Source organism: Arabidopsis lyrata (genome assembly GCF_000004255.2).
Source record: "Arabidopsis lyrata subsp. lyrata unplaced genomic scaffold ARALYscaffold_6, whole genome shotgun sequence".
NCBI lineage: Eukaryota > Viridiplantae > Streptophyta > Magnoliopsida > Brassicales > Brassicaceae > Arabidopsis > Arabidopsis lyrata.
Window position 1 is genome coordinate 6,473,581 of NW_003302550.1, and position 23,383 is coordinate 6,496,963.

Genomic DNA, 23,383 nt, shown 5'->3' on the forward strand with positions numbered 1-23,383 from the left:
CGTATGCTAGGTGTCTTCTTTGGTGGTATTGAAGATAATATGGCCTGTCCTAACTTTGTTGCCTTCCACATTAAGTCGGTCAAGCTGATGTGGCCAACGGTTGAGATCGAAAGAGCCAATTGGAATCTACCAAGTCGCTTCGAGTCTAGAGATTAGGAAGAACATAAGCCACAAGTTGAAGCAAATGGTGGGTCCATATTAAGGTGAATAAGGTTAAGTTAAATCAACATCACCTGGTCTGTTTATACAAGTCCAATTTGCATATGATCACCATCATATTCATAGTAACAAAACATGCACGAGTCTATCAAGTGTTAGTCACATCACTATCACCTTTTGAGAATATGATAAAACTCGATATTATCTATTTTAAGCTTTTATTAGATTTCAAACTTGTGGACGTAATCATATTGATGTGTTCAAATCTACATGGGTCAAATAAAATAGTTGTGGATCCACAACGTTTGTTTTTATTTACATCATGCAATTAAAACACACAGCAACTAACAAAGGTAAAAAAACTGATGATCAACAAACAAGCTTCTTTTCGTTTTTTTGGCAGTCAGAAAGGGCTAACCTCACGAGCCAGTTTCAGTAACAACTCTGGGACAAGACGCTTTCTGGGAGGAGCCAATGAGTCTTTCGTCAGCGCGTCATTGTCCTCCGCATGTATCACAGAGACTATGTCATCAAAGAGTTCGTCTTTACCGCCTCTTAAGGGATCCTAGAAACAAATACTCTCATGAGTTTATTATACCCACTCGGAGCTTAGTCTTTGTGTGTGTGTGTGTGACACAATGTAAGGTAGTTTCTGTGGCTTTACCTGAAGAAATAAATCGGTATGTGTCTTTCCGCTGTATAAAACAAGCTCGGCTTTGGCTCCAACAGCTTGGAGAGCGTCTGTAAAAGTTTTGCTGCCAAAAGAGCTGGTTTTAGTAAACCAAATGGATCAATAGCAAACTATGACTTAAAATCATCATATATACCTTTCATCGCATGGTATGGAATAATCTGAGGATCCATGGAAAAGTATAATAGGAGGCAATAGAGTCGCAGCTTTTCCAACAATGGGGTCTTTCAATCTTACTTCTGGAGAGAATTTTTTAAAGGACTCCTCTCCTTCCATTATGCTACAAATTGGAGTTGAACATTAGAAAGATAAATAACTGATCATTTAGGATTTAACTATCCGAGAATTTACCTTAGGAAAATCGAGCGATACAGTCCCCGATTATGGAAGTGATCAACCAAATTGTATAGATTGTACCTGTTCAAGTTCAAAATGATAAGCAGGTCGACTGCTGTATGTATACCAAAAAAGCACATATAATTAAGTTTAGAAGTTACCCTCCAGATAATCCGAAATAAGCTTTTATCTGGGACACCCTCCAGGAGATGCTTTCTCCTTTTGATTCTTTAGTAGCTTGGTCCAACAGAGCACAAGCGGCTATATGGGCACCAGCTGATTGCCCCATCAGGTAGATCCTACAGGGACAAGCACATACATGCACTTCAATAGCCGAGAGACCAAATGAAAAGATCAAATGGTAATTAAAACCAAAGCCAATGAGTTGAAACCTGTTGGGGTCACCTCCAAATGCAGAGATGTGATTGCAGACAAATGAGATTCCTTGAGAAGCATCAGTCACCATATCACTAATTGTTCCCTGAGGAAAGTTCCTAGACCAAAAAGAACGGATTGCTTGGTAAATGCATGTCAGAAATCAAGATTTTCGATAATCTTCAAATACCAAAAAGCTACAAACAGAGCTAAAAAAAAATTTGAATCTGTGGACTATACCACATAAGTAAAATCCAGAGTAGAGTAAGTAATATTTATAAAAGACGACTAGTTTTTTGAATTGTGTAATTCTTTACCTGTAGTCAAGGCATGCTACAATGATATCCCTTTCTGCTAGCTGCATTCCCAAGAGCGAGCCCCAAGCTTTGTACCTATATATCAGCACAAGAGCAGCAAACATGAACTTATTAATAAATTTAACACGCGACTTCAGGATCAGGATCTTTACTTCCTTCATTTTTAACTCAAACATCAACAAATGAACAGTGAAGAAGAAAACTTTTATAACTGTGCACTGAATCTGGGACACGAGAAATTGCAAAACCAACGAACTTCAATATTATGCAGAGGAAAATGTTGTAAATCTGATGTGCTACTCACCCAATAATCCAAGCTCCACCCGTCACAAAAACCACAACCGGCTTCAAGCCATCGTTGTTGCTTGGCAAGTACAGATCCAGCCTAAAGAGTCGCCCGTTCAGGCATTCAACATACCGCTTTAGGCGGAGTGAAAGGAAAAGGTAAGATTCTATTCAGTTCACACACACACAAACCTGTTCCTTGGTTGATCTCCATACACTATACTCCTCCGGACTTGTTTTGAGAAAAAATAACTATATGCAACTGCAGAAAATAATACAAACTTGAGATGAGGAATCAAAAACTAATTTCCCAGTGAAAAACAATGTAAAAATAACTCATCTGTATGAATTTATTTATCAGGAAAGACAAAAAAGAAAAATGAAACCTTGAAGAAAGCCAGGCATAAGCAGCATAGCGTAACATGTAAGGGCAAGTAATTTTGTCATCCATCGATAGCCTACCCTGAACCAAAAAAAATTAACAATAAGATAACTTCTTGCTGAAGTGTAAATTGTTTAAAAAAACAAAAAAAAATCAGTATTAGATTTCAACAAATTGAAAGTAGAATCGAATTTTCAAGGCTTTGAAGTTACATGAACTAAATGCGAATCTCTGCAACTAAAGCATCACATGTTCATAGATTAAGAGCAAAACAACATGCACATGGAGTAACTTTCCTAATTAGAGTAAAGTCCTCAAATCTCACGCAACTAAATTAAATTTCCTTTGGATTCTTTGCAACTAAAACATCACATGTTCATAAATTTCTTTGCTAATATCTACAACCATTCACGAATTCCCTAAGCGTAATCATCAATATACCTAATTCCAAAAACGAGAAAATCGAGATCAGTAGTACCCGAGGTAACGAAGAAGCTTGAAGCTAAGTCCAGTAATTAGGTACGTCTCAGCTGCCGCGTGGCCGATATCGCGGCCGAACGATTGCTGCCGGAAAATCCGACGAGGTCCTTCGTCCACCCGTAAGTTACCGGAAACTCGACGACGCAACGGTTCACCGTTAAGAAGAGTCGTTCTATCGGAGTCCTCATCGGGTATAACTTCCTCGATCTCCGATACCGTCGAGGTCATTGGCCGGCATCGCTGCTCCGGCTGCTGAGTCTGAAGAGGGAAGTGCATCTTCTTCTTCTCGGATCTCGAATTCTTCGTCTTCTTCGTGCTGCTTCTCTTTTGAATTTCAAACTTTTTTTGTCATCTTCGCTTTTGTGCGCTTTCCATTTCCTTCTCCACGAGAAAAAATGAAGTGTGTAGAGATATAACCCCAAAAGTTGTACAAGACGACGTTGCTTTTAACGCTTGTTTAATAACGTTTTATCATGTAATGAAGTGTGTGATTAAACTAAAGAGGATCAAATGTCGAATACCAAAATTACTGGATCTTAGTGTATCATGTAATGATGTTATTTGATGTTAAAAATTAATGAATTTGTTTCGAAAATATTTGATTATTTTGTAACATTTGTTAGTCATTTGTGACTGGATGGAGTAGAGAGACGACTTTGGAAGCTAGTACTCTTACCACGTTCTAAAACTCGTGGGTCCAAAGTGTGACGAGTATTTCCGAATCTTAGAGAAAGTTCACGAATCACGATCCACCAACCACTGGAAATCATACCATGGTTTTATCTTCTTCTTTTTTTGTTCTGCATTAACATACATGGTAAAACTATACGAGCATCACAAACGTATTTGAAATTTTAATATTACCAGTGAACCAAAAAAAAAAAAAACTAATCTATATTTGGATAAACAAAAGATAAACCGGAGTACTAGAGCCACCTTATCCAAACTTGCAGCCACGTCTACTCCATCATTTTATTTTAGAAACAAAATTGGAAAAATTGGAAATAAAGGATATCTACTTAAAAATTTGTCCATATACACTTTTTTTGTGAGATTGTCAGTTTGGACGATTTTACCCCTACACCCTAATTTAAATGTTTTTTTAAAAAAATAATCAAAAAAACATGTAGATATACAAGAGTAGAGGTGATTTGAAGTGAAATTTTTTAGATTTGGTTTTTAAAAAGTTGATTATTTGATAGATAAAGTTTCATCTAATTTTGGTAGAACACGTTTTCTAGAGTTCTGCGAAACTCAGAGTGTGTATTCTGCATTTTTGTACATGTTCTACTTATTTCAGACTAGATTTCTGTTCTGAGAATTTTAGAAATCCAAAAATCATAAATCTAAAATATTTAGAACATGCATTCTACGTTTTTCTCTATGTTCTAAATATTTTAGAATAGACGTTCTAATAATTTCTACATCGTCTGCCATCGTTAGAAATTGTAATCTGAGTTTAGAATGTAAATTCTACGGTACTGCAGATTTGATTTTCTGAAACTTTTAGAATTCTCTAAATATAGAAAGTAAATCTTCAGAAAAGGAAACAAAATATTTTTTTTAGATTACGATTTAAATGAATATTAATTGTTTAGATTACGATCTAAAGATGTAGAAGTTGTTGTCTACGGTTTTTAGACTAAGATTAAAACCTAAAACGTTTTCTAAACTCTAAGCTAAGCCACCACTTTCGATTTTTTTGCTATACCCTACGTTTTTCCTTCAAATTCTTTCTTTTTCCTTCAACGATTTGTGTCTTAGTTTCTCGATGTATATCTATTTAAGGAGTGATGTGTGGAGATTGTATGACAAGAAGGAGTGGAGATCTCAATATGAACCTTTTTATCTTTTGATATAAGTTTGCAATAATAAATGTTATGTAAGAAAAAAATAATAATAATAATAAAAGAAATAATTGTTATGCATGTTATGCAACAATTTAAATGCATTGTTAAGTTTAACTTAATGTCCTACACGAGATTATGAGCTTAGTTACCAAGCTGACAATTGTCAAATTTGAAGTATAGTTTAATTTTTAAAGTATTTTACTGAGATCCTAATTTTCTATAAAGAAATCGATTAATTGCAAAACATAATTTTATGAAGATATATTAGTATGTTCCATGTTATCACAAACCTAAAGCGGTTTATATAGTCGGCTTTATATGTCCGTTGCAACCAACAAAGATTTAATCTATATAAAATAAGCGATAAAAACACCTTTTATTAATGTAGGGCTAATACGTGTCTTTATGATTATTTATCAAGTAATGAGGTGGTCTGCTACGAGAGTCCACGTCCACCCTCGGGAATTCACCGTATTGTGTTGGTATTGTTTCGGCAACTCGGAAGACAAACGGTTTATGCATCTGGGGTGCGCCAATAGTTCAACACTCATGAGTTTGCTTAGATCTACAATCTAGGTCTCCCTGTGACTGCATCTTTCTTCAATTGCCAGAAGGAAAATGGCTGTGGAGGAAGAAGAACGTAGATGCCTACGTACTTACTTTAACTAATAATCCATTTGTATATTACAATGTTTCCAAATGAGATACTTAAGCATCTACATAAGAAAAATATATAAGAAAACCAAAAATGGATTTAAATAAAATGAGGGTAAATTTGGGTTTTGAATTGTGAAAAAACCTATATGACCAATCTACAAAACAAAGGGATATATGGACAAATTTTATAGTAGATATCCTTTATATCCAATTTTTCCAACAAAATTCAACACAAAAATATATATTTTCTTAAAACGTAAAAAAAAAAAAACTAATTACTCGATAATCATGAAGCACTAACTTATCCACAAGAAACCAACTTGATCCCAATTAACAAATAGGAAAAGACTTTGTTATGGTCATCGACTATATATATAGTCAGTCACAAACTCACAATCTATCTTATTCAGATTTTGTTTGTCGCCATATTCCGTGATCTCTTTATTGAAATCTTCAAAAGCAAAAAAAAACTATGGCGCCTAGAATTGTGCTTCCATGTACTACTACTCTCTACGTTCTTTTGGTAACGCTTGTCTTATCATTATATCTGTCACTCGCATCTGCTCAACGATCAGAAGAAGAAGAAGAATCAATCATATGTCCTTATAATGACAAGGGATGTCTAAAATATCTCAATGAGTTTGCAATGGAACATATCAACAACCATTATGATTATGAAGCAGCCATAGCTTCTCTAGAGAAGGAATTTCAAGATCGAGACTTGATACAAAAACCATACATGCACATGACAGATTCTTTCCTTCGTAATACTTTACACACATAGAATATATATGTGGATGTTCTCATAGAGAGATCATTGGTGTAATTAAGAGAGAGTTTTAAAAGATGAAAAATCATTGTGTAGCTACAAAAACAAAAAAAAACATTGTTTTATTATATAAAACAAGCTAAAATAAGCATTGTTTAACAAACCAAAACGCGAACAATTTATTTAAAGCTTAATTACAATAATGACCAAACGAGCAATACTTCCCGCCACCGCCATGACCACCATAACCACCTTCATCGTCTTCTTCATAATCATCATCATCATCATCATTGTTTCTACTGTGAATCCACCACAAAAGATTACTCAGAGAGTTGCCATCATCAAACCCATTTAATCCTTTAATCTTCTCCATTGCTCCATCTTTGTCGTAAATACTTTCCAAAGCATACACGAATCCTTTCCACCCTTCTCCGACGCTGTCTCTCGCCAACGCCGGCATTGTCCAATTCACGAGCTGCTTCACGAATGTTACATCGGAAAATAGAACTTCTGATACCGGAAGTAACGGTAATAACTGTATCCCAAGGCGACACTCTTTCCACTCTTTAGGCGCAAACCATAAGCCACTGTCTCTCTTTGTTGACCATAAAACTCCAACCACACGATTCTCCGATGTGAAGTCTTGAGGATATATAGCGTCGTCTTCTTTCACCTGCCACCACATTTTCGCGGCGTGAATCTCCAGAGTCAGAACCGTCGAAGCGGCCGCCACCAGATGTGTATCACCGTAAGCCAACCCCAACAAAGCGGCGGAGTAATACGCATTCACAGCCTCACTCGTACTCTCCTGATTCCTCCCGTCTGCGAACTCCGTTAACCCTCCAGCCCAAGAATGAAGCTTGAAAAGATCAAAACATCTCAAACGCGGGTAATTCGAATTCGACTTAGCTCCTTTCTTCCCCAACGTCATGTAATCCGCCATTAAAGTATACGCTTGAGGTTTGTATCTCTTTCCCCATAAAGGATCAATCTTTGCAAGCACAGCAATCGCATAAACAAAGTAGCCTAAATGATAATGATGATCATTATAAATCCCAAACCCAAAATCTGCTCCTGTATCTCTCGATCCTAGCTTGGTGATCAAACCTCCCCATTTAGGATCATATAAGAACCCATTTGGTCCGAAACTTCCATTAAGCCACGGCTCGATCATGTTCTTCAAGTAAGTTCTAATCGCTGGAATCACATCGAGATAACAAACTTCTTCAGCGATTAAAGCTAACCTCGCAGCTCTAGCGATCAATTTCGCGTAAAAATACGAAGAGTCCGTGACCGGAGCTGATGAATCTAAAGCGTTTACGTCTTTGATTAGAGCTGAGATAATCTCTTGGTGAGAATCTTCTTGAACTCCTTTGATAGAGTGCCATGTTACCGAAACAGGGTCTGGTTTCAAAACCCATGAATCTCCGACGACACCTACTAAATCTCCGTCGATGCTGTTGTATCTGAAATTGTCTAGAACTGCGATTGAACAATCGTTGTTTGATAAAAGCTTGAGATGAAGAGGATGAGCTAGCATTAGAAGATCTCCATAGCCTCGTTTGTCCCATTTATACTCTAAAGCAAAGGGCTTTGTGAAATCAGCGTCACCGGAAACTGGGTAACAGCAACTGAATCTGTCGAGGACTGATTCAAAATCTGGATTTGGTAACACGACGATTCGGATAATACCCGAAAACCCAGCACCGCAATTGATGGAAGAAACGCCGTCTTTGGTTAGATTGATCGGAGAAGAGGCGTAGATTAGCCATGTTTGGTTGTTGTTGAGCTTGGCGGTGTACTTTGTTGATGAGGTGTTACCGGAAAGTGATAGAACGGCGTGGATCGTTGAGATTGTGATGGAGGAGTTAACGGAGAAGGTGATGAAAGGGCTTCCTCTGACGAGGAAGAATCTGAGATTAGAGGAAGGGAAATCGAGAGTGACGCCGAGATCGCTGAAGGAAGAGATCAGATGAGTTTTTCGAGAATGCGGGTCGGGTCCATCTGACCCGGTTATGATGATGTCGGCGTTGAAAGCTTCGTAGATGAAAGCAGAGTTGTGGGAGAGAGATGGGTATGAGATGGAGAGAGATGAAGTCGAGGGTTTGATGATGTAAGGGTGAAAGTACTCAGCTTGGTCGCCATTTTTGAGAGTGAAGTTTTGGAAGAATGAGTTTGTAGGGAGAGGAGTTGAGAGGAGATCGTGGCTGAAGAAACGAGACGGGTCGGGTAATACAGAGGAATCGGATCTTGGGAAGAGAAACGGAGTGTTTCTTTGTCTTGAGGAAGACATTTCTTGAGGCGGTGGTGGAGATGGTGAAGGAGGAAGAGGAAGAGGTGGTGATGGAGGTCTTGAAGGTCTGTTCTTGGGCTTTTTAAAGGGTTTGGTGATTAGGACTTTGACTTTTCGCCTCACTTTTTTCAACATTTTGCTTAGTCAAGAGGAGAAAGAGATAACGACGGATTTGGAAATTGGGTTCACAAAAAGTAAAGGGGTTGTTATTAATTAATTGTTAGACGATTGTGGGGTTTGTTTGGTTAGAAAGAAAAATATAAGGGAAATTTTGTGAATTTATAATAAAAGATGGTTTACAAGTTAAGGTTTTGGGAACGTGCAGGAGACTTGCTAGATGCTAAAACTTAGACAAGTTATTGGGGTAATGCCCAAATTAAAAATGTAAATTAACGGTACGAATATGGTTTGGATTACAATAACTCTCTACGGTTAGTGGCGGAGGCACGTTAATGATTGTGGGTGCATTTGACACCATTAAAATTTTAAAAACGTTTTAATTACATTAAAATTTGAATATATATCAGTTTAATTATGAAGCTTGAAACCAACCCAATTATTAGAACTCAACTCATTTGTAAGTTTGACACCATCAAACAATTTTCCTAGATCCGCCACTGTCTACGGTTATTTGTATTTTTGCAACAAAATATTTGCTTAACAACTTAGTTCGTATGTGACTATGTGTGATTGAGTATTACATGTTTGGTTTGGATTGGTTATTTGAAATATTCTAAATTTAGTGGATAGGTTAAGAAGATGCTTGAGGTTTGTGATTTGATGTTTTGCTTAGAGAAGGAGGAAGATGGTTGATTGCAAGCAATGTAAATTGCTTACACGCGGTAATGCATATTACATTTCTTAGGCCCCTATTGAATAGGCAAAGAACAAGATTTTTTAGTCATTTTATAAATGTTGCTTTCAATGCATATATACCCCTAAAATAATACCACCTCTTAAGAAACAAATTATCACATTTCTTACATGACAACTTAATGTTAATAAATTTATTAGGAAAATATCTAAGATAAAACTTTTCTATACTAAACTATTTTAATTTTTAAGAATTTAAAGTCTTTGTAAAACAATTAATTTCTTTAGCAAAAAAAAAAAAAAAAAAAAAACAATTAATTTGCAAAATTCTGATTTGATAGAGGTTTGAGTTAGTCCCATAAACTCTTTTTGTTTGATAGACAAGGCCTTATCTTAAGGCCCATATATTGGACGGATACTAGAAAGTAGAAAAAGTATACGCCATTTTGAGCGTTAACCGAACCAACAATAGAATTCAAGTAATATAGCCGTACCATCCCGGTTAAACCACCAACTACCCGGTTTAGCTCTGCCATCGTCCCGCGAGTCTCACCAAAGAGACGGAGAAGGAGAAGAAGAAGAGACGAGATATGGCCGGACTTCTAGCTTGGGCCGCCGATGTCGTCGGTAAAAATGGAAAAGAAGGAGACGATGAGAAAGATCGGATCCCATTGGTATTCACGGAGGAGCAGCAGAAATACGTCGATGAGCTAGGCCGGAAAGCGACAACCCTCAGCCGTTCGATCCAAGATCTACGGCTCAGATTGCCTCCACCGGATATCTCTCAGCGTCTACCTGACCTTCTTGCTCACTCCCTTGCTTCCAATGCCGCTCTCACTCTTCAGCTTGATTCGCACTCCGCTACTCGTGAACAGGTTTGAGTAATTGAAACGGTGAAGCTGAATTCGGGAATCGTGTGTTTGCGTTATAGGATTAGTCTTCAATGGATATGGCTTTGGCTGATTTTAAAGTGATCCTCATGGTTCTTCTTTTGGTATTGCAACTAGGCGCACATGAGAGAGCAGACACTTCTGGAAGAAAATAGTGCATATGAGAATGCAATATCAATCTGTGAGAGCAAAATTGAAGAGAAGAGGAATGAAGCAGGTTCTCTCCTTAGAAAGTTGAAGGTTAGTAATCAGACGATGGACATTTTCTTGTTCAAATATAGATGGTGGTTCTTTTCTTGTCCTGTGGTCTTGTTTAGATATGACTGTTGGTCGTGTTACCACTTTGGGGCTCTGTCTGATATTATATGGTTTGCAGGAGCTAGAAAATGTGGAGGAAAACTTGAAAACTGAGCAGGAAGATGCACAAGCTTCTCTAGATGCAAGGCAGTCCAGAATCTCTAGTGAAACTGTTATTCAGCCTGATGGGAATGGAAAAGATGGAGCAGATACAGAGGCTATGAAGTCTGTTATGCTAGAGAAGTTGGAGAGCAAAAAGAACGATTTGGTTAGTTTTCATTTTACCTTCCATGGGTATGGAATACTCTAATCTGGCTGTATATCTGATGGCAGTGTAAGTTATATTTTCCTTTTAGAGTTCAATGGAAGCAAAAGTTCAGGATTTAGAAAGGAGTTGGGCTGTTATACAGGAAAGAGCATTGAAGCAGCCTTCTCCAGGTACTTTTTGTCATCAGATCTGATTAGTTATTAAATTACCAGTTTATCACGATTCAGAACCATCACGTCTTCAACATATATGAAAGAAAAAAAAAAAAGTTCCATTCACATTATCTGAGTGGAAAGGCTTATTTTCAGTAAGAATTCAATAGAGATCTGTTTTTGGTTCTGTTAGATAGGTTGATAGTGTGAAAAAGTTTCATTCACATTATCTGAGTGGAAAGGCTTTTCTTTCACAGCTCAGAGAGAGAAGACACTGGATAAACAACTTCATAGCCTAATCGAGCAATTAGCTGCAAAGCAGGTCCATCTCAAGCCAAATTAATCTACACTTTTCCCTTTAGACTGTTTCTTAACAGAAGCTTTTGATATTCTTATCAGGCACAAGCAGAGGGGATTGTTGGCGAGATTCACTCGAACGAGATGGAGTTAGAGAGACTAAACAATTTGTTGAGAAGATATGAAAGCTTTAACGTTGAGGGGAACGCTGCGAGGAACAGATTCAAGAGAACAAATTCAGATAGAGAATTTGCATCAGACCACGAAGTTGATGCTCATTCCTACCTTCCATATTCATCTGCTACAAGAAATGGGACCCAAACAAGGCTTATGTATCTCAGGTCAGCTTTTGTCGTCTACATTTTGGCTTTGCAAGTCCTGGTTTTCATCAAAATTTCCTTTTGAGAAGTTGTGTACACGAGTACTCTGTTGTGCTTTTAGTTTGCGCAAGGGAGTCAAAATACTGCATATAAAAATTTATAGGAATACAATAATTGTTGTCAAATTGTTTTCTGTCCTTCCATATGGATATATGGCATTTGAATACTGAGACTCCTATATGAATCTTTCTTTACAATTTTTCTTGATATTTGTCTCCACTACTCATTCTTGAGGGATGCTTTCTAGTTCTCTGTCTTCATCATTTGTAGCAATATATCATTCCAAGTATCGATAGGTCCAGGCAGGAACCAATGAATACAGTCATTTCTTAAAGTCACATTTGCATTCTGTAGATGGCCATATCTCCCAGGATGCCCATCTGGTAGCAATAGCATTGCCTGTGTGGTGTCCATTAACTTCAGTCTCAAACCACTCTTCTCCCTCCCATCTTCTTCTGAAGCTCTAAATTCCTTCAGTTGAATGTCGTGAACCTTGAGATCCGCACCTTCGGAAATTGTTTCGTTTCGTCTGTAAGGTTGTGTCCCTACAGAGTCCCCTCCTTCGTTCCAAGGGTCACCTTTTGAGGAGAAAAACTCCGCGAAAATGCCAGACCCTTGAAATTTTCGAGTAAAGCCTTTAGAGATATTCTTAAAGCCTTCCTGTATCCATAGTCCAAAACAATTCACTCTTTTTTGGTAACGCACAGTACTAGCACCCAGAGATTTGTTGGTTTTCATAAAACATAACCGGCCGGTAAAACCAGTGGCCGGATGATATAGTCAAGCTGGTCAAGCTGACTTGTCCACTCGGTGTCATACTCGTCAAGGTATAGTCTGAAGAAGTTTGTATGAGTGGTTGCAGGGGGATTGTCAGCCTCGGATGATGAGATTGATGGAGGTAAGATTGGATTGGCCAGGAGAGAATATAAAAAGCATAGACTATTGTGAAGAGAAATAGAACAAATGCTAATGTAACTGCAACTTTTGGTGTTCTTTGAAGGATTGCAAACAAAGGAAGCTCCATCGTCTGCTTCAAGACAATGGTATCCGGTCTAATCATAAATATGTATGTATATAATGGTGAGCTCGTGGTCATCCAATAACTAGGCACAACATTTGACCATTTCTTTAAATTAAATAAATAAACTTGATTTGGCTAGGTCATTAGGACAGCATTTTCCGAACTTGAGCCAGTAATCCTTTGTCTTCTTCTCTCTTTAGCATAGCGAGCAAGAAGTCATTGAGGTTGTCGATAGGACCGGGCAAGCACCAGTGAACACAGTCGTTGTACAACATGACATTGGCCTCTGGCATATGGCCATAGCGGCTTGGGTGACCATCGGGTCTAAGCCACATTGCTTGGGTCGTATCTAGTAGTCTTAACCTCTTCCCTTTCTTCTTCGCTTCTTCTTCAGCTCTCCAAAATTCTTCCAACTGAATCATGTGTAGCTTCATTGTCGTTTCGTCTTGACTCTCGTTACTCTTATAAGGTTGTTTCCTCAAACAATTTCCTCCTTCGTTCCATAACCCGCCCTCAAAATGCGATGGTGCAAAACTTCGTAAGTACATTACCCCTTTGAAGCTTTCCGAGTCCAAGATCGCTTTAAACGCGGTTCTAAACGCTTTTCTATACCCGTAAAACATTGTGAGATCGGTTATGTTCGGTAATTGGCAATAATGGCAACCGGTGATTGTCCGGTTTTCGTAGTAGACTGATGGCCGGTAATGCCAGTGACCAGATGAGATAATCACGTAGTCAAAATCTCCTATATCGGCTGTCCAACTCTCGTCTGCCTCGTCGAGGTATAGGTCGAAAATATCAGTATGCTCGGTCTGGGTCTGGTCGGGTTCTTTGGACTTTACCAAGTGTGGTGTCCAAAATGCGGCGATCGTGAAGTTGTATGTTTCGTATGTCCATCGTTTGAAATAATCGTCATCCTTAACGGAAGCATCCATCGGATACTCAACCTGAAATGTTAAATCTAGTTTATTCTCGAGAAACCAAGTAATACGAGGGATCTCTAGTCCGGACAGATGGAAAAGAAAAATCAATTTGGTTTCATTTTTAAAATTTGAACAAATTGTAAGAAAAACGAGCCAAATCTTACCAAAATAAAACTTGAATTTCTTTTAATTAAAAAAAATAAAACGTAACCAAATCAGATGAGATTCGATTCCTATATGGCTATATTTAGTGTACAAGAATCCAACCGAAATTGAACAAATAAGAGGCTGGACAAGACATCCATGTTTGGTATTGTTTACGCAATTTGCTCATCCAACTACATAAAGCCAAAATGACCAATGGACTCCTGTGAAATGTCAATGTGTATTTCTCCTCTTTTTTTTTTTTTCCCAGAACCTTTAAACATAAGTAACCTGATTATATTAAAACATCTAAATCATTGGACCGACTGCTCCCATTTCTGTTTCATAACCACTTTTTTTTAGTATAAGAAAACATTATTTCAATAATTGTTCCATTGTGGCACCGGTGAACCAAAATCACTTTTATGCACGTACCAATCTTTTATTTTAAGCAAATAATTGGGTAGTTACTAGTAAGTTATAAAGTTTGTATCGAGTTTAGGTAATAACATTGTAGATGTCAAGTTAATTAATATATGTATATAACACTTCTTAAAATAATGATATTTGATAAAAGTAATGATGCACATCTAACTTCGTTTATACTACTTTATCAAAAGTGTAACTTCAACTAATAATTAAATCATGTATATGTGAGTCTATGATCTAATGATTCGAGTTATAGAAGCTCATCAATTAGAATGTTACTTCGAAGTCACGAGTGGTTATATAATATTCTTTGGTGCATGAGTACTAAAATATAATTTACTCATTTTATTGCATTTTTTTGGCTCGTTAAACTTAGAATTCTCTAAAGAAGGTTTAATGACTATAAAAGAGGGTTTAATGAAAAAAACAATACTCCGATCTGTTTACATCATATATAAAATTTCTTATTTAAAAAACTCAAAATTATGCTAGAAAAGAAAAAGATTAACTTAACAAACAAATGTTTTTCTTTTTTTGAGGGTTATCATTGTAGATATTCAATAAAAGGCAAAAGAAAAAAAAGTAAGAAAAAAGCTGTTACCTGAGAGAGAAGGCAGATCAAAGACTGCATGTGGTTTCTGCTAACTGAGTCACCAACAAACGCCATGGTTTTACCTCTCACGATCTCAAGAAACCTAAACGGGTCAAAAACTGGCAAGCCATCTTCGCACCCATAAGGTTTCCATTTCCACTTGATGAAATCCGTGTCGGGTCTTCCAAACTTCATGCAGTTTTGGTGTTCGTGTATCGCCCAGCACGTCGTGTTGGTGTAGTAAGGTGCCTCAGGGTTAGGAACCCATTCTCCCGAGAATATGTCGCAGCTCTCATGTGATGTTACAACGCCGTTTTCGAGCTTGATGATGCTGCTTTGGCTTGGAGGTTGTTGCTTGAGGAAGAAGTTAGGGTCTTCAAGAAAAGGGTAGAGAAGAGGGATGATGGTGAAGAGAGTTATGGCAACTGTCACTACGATGAGTAGCTTTTGTTTACTTGGAAATGTTGCAGAATGAAGAAGCTCCATTGAAGGAATGATAGATAGAGAGAGAAAGAGGTGAGATTTTGAGAGAGAAAACATAAAAAGATTATATCAGAGTTGGGAGTTGGGACTAAATTTGTTTATAAGTTGTGAATTAGTTTAAATCATGAAATTTTGTGAAATTTTCTTTCGTGCTATAACAAAAAGAGTAGGTGTCACATCTAAATTATGAGTTATGATTATTGCAGAATAGCTAACAGAAAATTTTAAAGTAATATCAATCAAACAAGAAATTCACAATGTGATGACTATTCACTAATTTGGACGTTTTTTGTCGGCAATTTGTACGTTTAAATGATATTTAATTCTATAACACATGTAATTAGTCTTTAGGTTGTTAACTATGCAAGTGTCACAAGATAACTAGTATTTAAAAAAAAAAACATGAATTGTGTTGTATAAATCTAGATGCTAACGCAATGACGGAAATATTACAATTCACTAGGCTAAATAAGTCTTGGTTATAATTTGCTTAACTATTACTTTTGATTTTTTCAACAATTCTTATTTTTGATTACATCAACTTATATTATGTTATTTCCAACTGGTATACGAACAAGTTAAGTATAATTAGGAGTTAAGACAAACATATGAATTTCTTCACCCATGTGGATTCCTTTTGTTTTGTCGTTATTTTCTTTTCTTAACCAAAAGGTAAGAAGAATTTTTGTTTCATCTAATCTTGAAAAAAAATTCTGAATCAAGTTATTATACTGATTTCACTAACAAGAAGTATACAGTACTATGATTCTTTTTTATATCAAAACGATCTAACATTATATGTGAATCGGATCTAAGAACCACCGAAATTAAAGCATATAGCCTATATATCAATAAATGTTATAAAGTAATTGATTCGATAAACAATACAAAAAGATAAACAATCTATCAACTTTGTAAATCAATGCCAAACTGAATAAAACTTAATTAAAGCCAAACTCACTTGTTCATGGTAATACTGAAAACTTTAAACTCTAATAATTAATTCTTACTGTATTAAGTAATAAAACACATAAAGCAGTCTTCCAAATATCTCGTTGCCTAACTGAATCTTCATATGATTCTGTAGCTGATAACATACAATACTTTACACAGAATAGCTGCAGTGTTGTTCTCATCAGTTTCTTTCAAAATTCGACCAAGTTGTCCCTTTTGGTCTAAATCAGGCAATAGATTTTTGGACACAAGATCAACAATGTTGTTGCTGTTAACACGGTCACTTGACCCTTCATTTGAGTTGCAACGAACTAGCCTCTCTGATTCGGGTTTGGCTCCTGCTAATCTGTCCATAATTGTTAATTAAATCTATAAATAATGTTCAAGTCTTAGTGCCATTGCCAAGAGTTATTCAAATAAGGCTTTGACAATATCACGAGCTAAAAGTTATTCAAAATACGGTTTTTTTTTTAAGACATAGACACGTAGATCGTCTACGTGGAAGCTAGACCGCCACAATCGTCGTCTACAGTTGTGATTGTGAAAGGTCTCTGTTTTTTTTTTTTCCTGCGAAGATTGCGAGTTCACGACTCATGATTCCACAAAGTTTTTAAGAATTCTGCAGTTTCAGTTTTTTCAATCGCTTACCGAAGTTTCAATTTATCTTGAGAAAAATTCTCTATCTACGATACTTGAGCTACTCAGCTTTAGGGTTTTAAGTGTACGATGTTTAGGTCTCTGATTTGGAAACGATCACAAGCATCTTCTTCAACCGTCACGATGTCGTGAGTTCTTCTTCTTCTTCTTCTTCTTCTTCTTCTTCTAAGGTTTTCGAATTCTATAGAATTGTGTTTCGAATAAAGCATTGATCTTTATTGCTGTTAGAATGAATCACTTCTAGGGATTATCATTTTGGGGGCATAGTCTCTGACCCAATATTGATCTTACTAATTGTGTGATTCCTTCATTAAATCATTGACAATGTTGCATATACTGATGATAATCTTCTTGTCTTTATGTCTTTGGCAGTTCAATCAGTCAGAGAGGAAATGAAAGGCTTTTGTCTGAAGCCGCTGGTACACATTCAAGAGATTATAAGGTAATAGACCATACATTTTTCATTGCTTTTGAGTTTCATGAGACATTGTGATAAGATATTTCCTCTAATCCGATTACTACATCAGACAACTAGTTAAGAATAGAATCAGTTGAAATAAGAGTTTTGGAGTTGTCTTTGGTTATGGGGTTGTTGTTGGGAAGTCTCTGGTTTGTATTTGAGAGTTCTCTTTTATTCAATCTCTGTTTGTGTTTTCATATAAAGAAACAAACTGTCTCTCTCGTTCGTTGAATCTATTACATTGATTTTTTTTTTTTGAATGCAGATACTGGTTTTGGGAGGAAATGGTTATGTAGGTTCACACATATGCAAAGAGGCACTGAAACAAGGTTTCTCTGTCTCTAGTCTTAGCAGGTAGGTATTTGTATCATTGCCGGTTTTTAATCTGATTTGGTGCTCATAGACTGTCTTTTCGTAGCTTAAATTCTAGTCTTTGAACTGTTTATTAGGTCCGGAAGATCTTCTCTGCATGATTCATGGGTTGATGATGTAACCTGGCATCAAGGTATTCCCAAGATCTGAAAACACATCTTTCACTTTGTTCATCATTTATGAAACAAAAGACTTCGATCAATCACTCGATTTGTGTGTTTCTACTAAAAAAATAGGTGATTTGCTTTCACCCGATTCCCTGAAGCCTGCACTAGAAGGAATTACGTCTGTGGTAATTAAGAATTCTTCTTAAAAGTTACTTCATCATATGGTTCCTTTCGCATCTCTGATGGAAACTTGTGCAGATCTCATGCGTTGGTGGTTTTGGTTCCAACTCACAAATGGTCAGAATTAACGGTACTGCAAACATCAATGCTGTTAATGCTGCAGCAGACCAAGGTAAATTTTCATAGATTTGCTGTACTGTATGGGAATGAGAGAAAACTCGAATTGTTAAGTTATCTGCAAAAATATGTAGATAAGCTTTTTGCAGCTTGTTCTTTGGCAAACTAACAGAAAAGCCGCTTATATATTATGTTTAGGTGTGAAAAGATTTGTGTATATATCAGCTGCGGATTTTGGTGTCATAAATAACTTGATTCGAGGATATTTCGAAGGGAAGGTACTTCTTCTTATTCTTTGTCTTCTTGGCTTTTGTTCTTAGTTATTACATTTCTATTTGATCAACTTATCTATCTATTTTCAGAGAGCAACTGAAGCTGAGATTTTGGATAAATTCGGAAACAGAGGTGTGTAAATTCTCACTTTTAATCAAAAACTCCGTTGCTATACATTGCGTGTTCACAGATGAATCGTTGTTTTTTCCTATGCTTTCTTAGGAACGGTTTTAAGGCCAGGATTCATACACGGGACTCGTCAGGTCGGTAGCATAAAGTTGCCACTTAGTCTCATTGGAGCTCCTCTCGAAATGGTAATAAATATTTGCATCAATCTTGGTAATCTTTAGGTTAAAAAGTAAGCATTCTTTTTGTCTCAAAACACTTCATCATATGCAGGTCTTGAAGCTGTTCCCGAAAGAGGTGACGAAAATTCCTCTGATCGGGCCTCTTTTAATACCTCCGGTCAATGTTAAATCCGTTGCAGGAACAGCGGTAAAAGCTGCAGTTGATCCCGAGTTTGCTTCTGGAGTCATCGATGTGTACCGGATTCTTCAACACGGTCACTGAAAAACAACACCGTCTTAACAAAGTTTCTCCTTATTACGGTTTCAACTGTTGAATTCAAATGTAACAATCGTCTCTGGTTCTGCTACCAGTAAACTATGACTTTCGCATATTACAATAGGAGAAAAAATAATGAAATTTTTTTAGCAGCTTGAATCATTAGATAATCTTCCAGTGTTAAGAGCTTATTTACACACAAAAAAGAGTTTGGCCTTTTAAATCTATAAACCGGGTTTTTATTTAATAACCGGATTGAACCATAACCACAAGGATTTTAAAGGCTAACCTAGAGAGTGTGCCTTGATCGTCGTGCTTCTCCTTTTCCCGGGTTTTCGCTTTTCCATGGTTTCACTTTCAGCTCTCCAAATAAACTGAAATCGCCATTCAGATAGAGTCTAGGGTTTATTCTCGTATGGTACAATTTCGGGCTCCGGAATATTCGATTTCGGCTATATTCACTTGTTCAGGTCAGTTTCTTCCTCTCTATTGTGAAAATTCAACCTTGTCAGCGAATCGAATTGTCTATTCTTCTTTTGGGTTCGTCTTTCAGCTTTGTCCTTAATTTTGTGTCCGTGTCTTAGTTTTAAGCTGATTTTGCTTAGATACTTTGTGTGTTTTGGTTTTACTGTTCATTTTTCAGTCATAGGGTTTATGTTGGAGAGAATGGTTAATGTGAAACTGATGATTGCTTGTGATTTGAGATTGATACTGTAAGAAGTTTCTATTTGATTCGATCTTTCTTTTCAATTCTTCAATTTTGGTTTTAGGGTTAGCTTTTTTGCATTGCCCAGATTCTAAATTCTTAAGTTTCTAATTTTCGATTTTACATTGTTTTCCCCAATTATATCTGTGGATTTCATACGAAAGTTTCAATCTTTTTTTTCAGGTTAACTTAAAATCTCTTGACTGCTGAACAACGATGTCTGAACGTCGTGCTAAGCGCCCTAAAATATCCAGAGGGGGAGATGACTTTTTGCCTGGGAATATAATCGATATCGAGCTTCATAACTTCATGACATTTAATCATTTGGTATGCAAACCTGGATCACGTTTGAACCTTGTAATTGGACCTAACGGATCAGGTAAGAGTTCTCTTGTGTGTGCCATTGCTCTTTGTCTTGGTGGTGAGCCTCAGCTTCTTGGGAGAGCTACCAGTGTTGGAGCATATGTTAAGCGCGGGGAAGATTCTGGCTACGTTAAGATCTCTCTCAGAGGGAACACCAGGGAAGAAATTCTTACCATTTTCCGTAAGATCGATACACGTAACAAGTCTGAGTGGATGTTCAATGGAAACACAGTTTGTAAGAAAGATATCGTTGAGATTATACAGAAATTTAACATTCAAGTTAACAATCTCACGCAGTTCCTGCCACAAGATAGGGTTTGCGAGTTTGCCAAGTTAACGCCTGTGCAGCTCCTGGAGGAGACGGAAAAAGCTGTTGGTGATCCTCAGCTGCCAGTCCATCATCGCGCGCTAGTTGACAAAAGCCGTGATCTGAAGCAGCTTGAGAGAGCCGTGGCGAAAAATGGAGAGACGCTGAATCAGCTTAAAGCCCTTGTTGATGAGCAAGAGAAGGACGTGGAGCGTGTTAGGCAGAGAGAGTTGTTTTTGACTAAGGTTGATTCCATGAAGAAGAAATTGCCATGGCTAAAGTATGATATGAAAAAGGCTGAGTACATGGATGCTAAGAAGAGAATGAAGGAAGCCCAGAAAAAATTGGATGACGCTGCAGGGATTTTGAACAGCATGAAGGAACCTATTGAAAAACAAAAGAAGGAGAAAGCAGAGACAGATTCAAAATGCAAAAAAGTTAAGAATCTCATGGATGCAAATGGAAGAAACCGTTGTAACTTGCTCGAGAAAGAAGATGAGGCAGAAGCACGTGTAGTGGCAACATACAAAGAACTGGAGGAATTGAAGAAACAAGAAGAACATCGCCAAGAAAGGATTCTGAAAGCTACTGAGGATCTGGTTGCTGCGGAACAAGAACTCAAAAACCTGCCTGTATACGAACGTCCTGTAGCCAAACTTGAAGAATTGAGCTTTCAGATTACAGAGCTGCATCAGAGCATGAACCGAAAGAAGAATCAGAAGGTGGATAATGAGAGGCTTTTGTCTCAGAAGAGACACACCCTGAGGCAATGCGTAGACAAGTTGAAGGACATGGAGAATGCAAATAACAAACTCTTGAATGCGTTACGTAACTCTGGAGCTGAAAGGATATTTGACGCATATCAATGGGTGCAACAGAATCGTCATGAGTTTAAAAGGGAAGTGTATGGTCCTGTTTTGGTAGAGGTTAACGTTCCAAATCGAGAGAACGCTTGCTTTTTGGAGGGTCATGTTCCTTATTATGCCTGGAAGTCTTTTGTCACTCAGGATCCTGAGGACCGTGATTTGCTGGTTAGAAATCTAAAACGATTCGATGTTCCTGTTCTTAACTATGTCAGCGCTGGCGGCAGTCAAAAGGCCCCCTTTCATATTTCTGATCAGATGCGGTCTCTTGGGATCCATGCTCGGCTTGATCAAATATTTGATGCTCCTGACGCCATCAAGGAGGTTTTAACTTCCCAGTTTGGTCTGGACGACTCGTACATTGGATCGAAGATTACCGATCAGAGGGCTGAAGAAGTCTCTAAGTTGGGTATTACAGATTTTTGGACACCAGACAATCATTACCGGTGGTCTTCCTCAAGGTATGGTGGTCATTCGTCTGCAAGTGTAGACTCTGTATATCAATCACGTCTTCTATTATGTGGGGTGGACGTTGGAGAGCTTGAGAATCTGAGATCAAGAAAGGAGGAATTAGAAGACTCTATTTCATTCATGGAGGAAACTCACAAGAGTCTTCAAACAGAGCAAAGACTCTTGGAAGAAGAAGCAGCTAAACTTCATAAAGAGAGGGAGGAGATTGTAAATGTTTCGCATCTGGAGAAGAAAAAACGCCGTGAGTTGGAATCCCGTTACCAGCAAAGGAAGACAAAGCTAGAATCTTTGGAGCAAGAGGAGGACATGGATGCTTCAGTTGCTAAGCTGATTGATCAGGTTTCCAGAGCTAATGCTGACCGCTATACATATGCGATCAATCTCAAGAAATTGCTTGTGGAGGCTGTTGCTCATAAGTGGAGTTACGCCGAGAAGCATATGGCTTCTATTGAATTGGAAAGAAAGATCAGACAGTCGGAATTCAATATCAAACAATATGAGAAAACAGCACAGCAGCTATCTCTCGCCGTTGAGTATTGTAAGCAAGAGGTAGAAGGAAAGCAGCTGCGGCTAGCCTCTGCCAAGAGGGATGCAGAATCTGTTGCAATCATCACACCTGAACTTAAAAAGGAGTTTATGGAGATGCCTACCACAGTCGAAGAATTGGAAGCGGCTATACAAGACAATCTGTCTCAAGCCAATTCGATCCTTTTCGTAAACGAGAACATTCTGCAAGAGTATGAACATCGCCAAAGTCAGATATATACCATTTCGACGAAGCTCGAAGCTGATAAAATAGATCTGAGCATATGCATGAAAGAAATCGATTCGTTAAAGGAGAAATGGCTTCCAACATTGAGACAGCTTGTTGGTCAGATAAATGAAACATTCAGCCACAACTTTCAAGAAATGGCTGTTGCAGGAGAAGTTTCATTGGATGAGCGTGACACTGACTTTGATCAATACGGAATACATATCAAAGTGAAATTCAGGGAATCTGGGCAACTTCAGGTTCTAAGCTCTCACCACCAATCCGGAGGAGAGCGTTCTGTCTCAACTATCCTTTACCTCGTCTCTCTTCAAGATCTGACAAACTGTCCTTTCAGGGTTGTTGATGAGATTAATCAAGGTAAAAACTGTAATGTTTTTATAAAAACTGTTAGGAAACATGATCAGTCAAGTCTCTAAAAAAAATATACATTTGCTTCTGCAGGTATGGATCCCATAAACGAACGGAAGATGTTTCAACAATTGGTTAGAGCTGCTAGTCAACCAAACACACCACAGTAAGTTGGTCCTTTTTCTACTCACACCTAGACCCTGGAAAATGCTCTCAAGTAAGAAACAAATGTGTGGTCTTTGCTGTTGTAGGTGCTTCTTACTGACACCAAAGCTCTTGCCGGAGCTAGAATACAGTGAAGCCTGTAGCATTCTGAACATCATGAACGGTCCTTGGATCGAGCAGCCTTCAAAAGTTTGGAGCCTTGGTGATAGTTGGGGCAATCTCATGAGACGAACCGAAGCTAGTCAATGTTCTTAATAACTTGATCATCTTTTCTATTTTGGGTTTTGGAAGAACAATGTATTTTATCTACTTGGGATTTTATGTTATTAAACCTACCGGTCAGAGCCGATTGAACCTTAACCGATTTCGCGTTTTTTTTTTTTGGTTTGCAAATGTAAAAAGTTCCATCGGATAAATTCTG

General features: G+C 37.6%; 7 protein-coding genes across 7 annotated transcripts; 4 read left to right on the plus strand and 3 right to left on the minus strand.

Moving 5' to 3' along the window:
* The first annotated feature begins 3 nt into the window (after positions 1-3).
* On the plus strand, positions 4-282 carry LOC110227264. Its single transcript, XM_021020952.1, is given in 2 exon segments — positions 4-143; positions 145-282. Coding segments are annotated over 2 exon segments (198 nt in total). The 3' UTR covers positions 203-282.
* A 78-nt stretch (positions 283-360) lies between these two features.
* Positions 361-3,537, minus strand: LOC9309814 (isoprenylcysteine alpha-carbonyl methylesterase ICME). The gene is made up of 11 exons (XM_021020929.1): positions 3,024-3,537; positions 2,550-2,626; positions 2,356-2,425; positions 2,183-2,263; positions 1,879-1,953; positions 1,579-1,680; positions 1,348-1,485; positions 1,202-1,267; positions 987-1,130; positions 824-914; positions 361-724 (listed from the first exon to the last, which is right to left on the minus strand). The coding sequence occupies exons 1-11, from the start codon at positions 3,299-3,301 to the stop codon at positions 563-565; spliced, it is 1,284 nt and encodes a 427-aa protein (XP_020876588.1). The 5' UTR covers positions 3,302-3,537; the 3' UTR covers positions 361-562.
* Positions 3,538-6,394: 2,857 nt separating this feature from the next.
* On the minus strand, positions 6,395-8,815 carry LOC9307758 (probable endo-1,3(4)-beta-glucanase ARB_01444). Its single transcript, XM_002873701.2, has one exon. It carries the CDS (start codon positions 8,727-8,729, stop codon positions 6,492-6,494), a length of 2,238 nt encoding a protein of 745 aa, XP_002873747.1. The 5' UTR covers positions 8,730-8,815; the 3' UTR covers positions 6,395-6,491.
* A 1,052-nt stretch (positions 8,816-9,867) lies between these two features.
* Positions 9,868-11,898, plus strand: LOC9309816. Its single transcript, XM_002871643.2, has 6 exons — positions 9,868-10,282; positions 10,415-10,537; positions 10,674-10,862; positions 10,951-11,032; positions 11,272-11,336; positions 11,414-11,898. The coding sequence occupies exons 1-6, from the start codon at positions 9,998-10,000 to the stop codon at positions 11,714-11,716; spliced, it is 1,047 nt and encodes a 348-aa protein (XP_002871689.1). The 5' UTR covers positions 9,868-9,997; the 3' UTR covers positions 11,717-11,898.
* An 846-nt stretch (positions 11,899-12,744) lies between these two features.
* Positions 12,745-15,847, minus strand: LOC9309817 (protein trichome birefringence-like 19). Its single transcript, XM_021020925.1, has 2 exons — positions 14,810-15,847; positions 12,745-13,659 (listed from the first exon to the last, which is right to left on the minus strand). Exons 1-2 carry the CDS (start codon positions 15,338-15,340, stop codon positions 12,856-12,858), a joined length of 1,335 nt encoding a protein of 444 aa, XP_020876584.1. The 5' UTR covers positions 15,341-15,847; the 3' UTR covers positions 12,745-12,855.
* Positions 15,848-16,690: 843 nt separating this feature from the next.
* On the plus strand, positions 16,691-19,131 carry LOC9309818 (uncharacterized protein At1g32220, chloroplastic). The gene is made up of 10 exons (XM_002871644.2): positions 16,691-17,022; positions 17,267-17,336; positions 17,620-17,708; positions 17,804-17,859; positions 17,963-18,018; positions 18,092-18,185; positions 18,329-18,408; positions 18,493-18,535; positions 18,626-18,717; positions 18,803-19,131. Exons 1-10 carry the CDS (start codon positions 16,964-16,966, stop codon positions 18,971-18,973), a joined length of 810 nt encoding a protein of 269 aa, XP_002871690.2. The 5' UTR covers positions 16,691-16,963; the 3' UTR covers positions 18,974-19,131.
* A 140-nt stretch (positions 19,132-19,271) lies between these two features.
* LOC9307760 (structural maintenance of chromosomes protein 5) lies at positions 19,272-23,341 on the plus strand. The gene is made up of 4 exons (XM_002871645.2): positions 19,272-19,437; positions 19,857-22,806; positions 22,891-22,963; positions 23,049-23,341. Exons 2-4 carry the CDS (start codon positions 19,890-19,892, stop codon positions 23,215-23,217), a joined length of 3,159 nt encoding a protein of 1,052 aa, XP_002871691.1. The 5' UTR covers positions 19,272-19,437; positions 19,857-19,889; the 3' UTR covers positions 23,218-23,341.
* The last annotated feature ends 42 nt before the right edge of the window (positions 23,342-23,383 follow it).

Excerpts from the sequence above, each read along its gene's own strand:
- LOC9309814 (XM_021020929.1), bottom strand. The coding sequence starts at position 3,301 with ATGCACTTCCCTCTTCAGACTCAGCAGCCGGAGCAGCGATGCCGGCCA. Across the intron at positions 1,681-1,878 it reads GTAGCATGCCTTGACTACAG|GAACTTTCCTCAGGGAACAA; the intron begins GTAAAGAATTAC and ends TTTTTGGTCTAG. Across the intron at positions 725-823 it reads ATACCGATTTATTTCTTCAG|GATCCCTTAAGAGGCGGTAA; the intron begins GTAAAGCCACAG and ends ATTTGTTTCTAG.
- LOC9307758 (XM_002873701.2), bottom strand. The coding sequence starts at position 8,729 with ATGTTGAAAAAAGTGAGGCGAAAAGTCAAAGTCCTAATCACCAAACCC.
- LOC9309816 (XM_002871643.2), top strand. The coding sequence starts at position 9,998 with ATGGCCGGACTTCTAGCTTGGGCCGCCGATGTCGTCGGTAAAAATGGA. Across the intron at positions 10,283-10,414 it reads ACTCCGCTACTCGTGAACAG|GCGCACATGAGAGAGCAGAC; the intron begins GTTTGAGTAATT and ends TATTGCAACTAG. Across the intron at positions 11,033-11,271 it reads ATTGAAGCAGCCTTCTCCAG|CTCAGAGAGAGAAGACACTG; the intron begins GTACTTTTTGTC and ends TTTCTTTCACAG.
- LOC9309817 (XM_021020925.1), bottom strand. The coding sequence starts at position 15,340 with ATGTTTTCTCTCTCAAAATCTCACCTCTTTCTCTCTCTATCTATCATT. Across the intron at positions 13,660-14,809 it reads TGATCTGCCTTCTCTCTCAG|GTTGAGTATCCGATGGATGC; the intron begins GTAACAGCTTTT and ends TTAACATTTCAG.
- LOC9309818 (XM_002871644.2), top strand. The coding sequence starts at position 16,964 with ATGTTTAGGTCTCTGATTTGGAAACGATCACAAGCATCTTCTTCAACC. Across the intron at positions 18,186-18,328 it reads TAATGCTGCAGCAGACCAAG|GTGTGAAAAGATTTGTGTAT; the intron begins GTAAATTTTCAT and ends TATTATGTTTAG. Across the intron at positions 18,536-18,625 it reads GGATAAATTCGGAAACAGAG|GAACGGTTTTAAGGCCAGGA; the intron begins GTGTGTAAATTC and ends ATGCTTTCTTAG.
- LOC9307760 (XM_002871645.2), top strand. The coding sequence starts at position 19,890 with ATGTCTGAACGTCGTGCTAAGCGCCCTAAAATATCCAGAGGGGGAGAT. Across the intron at positions 22,807-22,890 it reads TGTTGATGAGATTAATCAAG|GTATGGATCCCATAAACGAA; the intron begins GTAAAAACTGTA and ends TTGCTTCTGCAG. Across the intron at positions 22,964-23,048 it reads AGTCAACCAAACACACCACA|GTGCTTCTTACTGACACCAA; the intron begins GTAAGTTGGTCC and ends TTGCTGTTGTAG.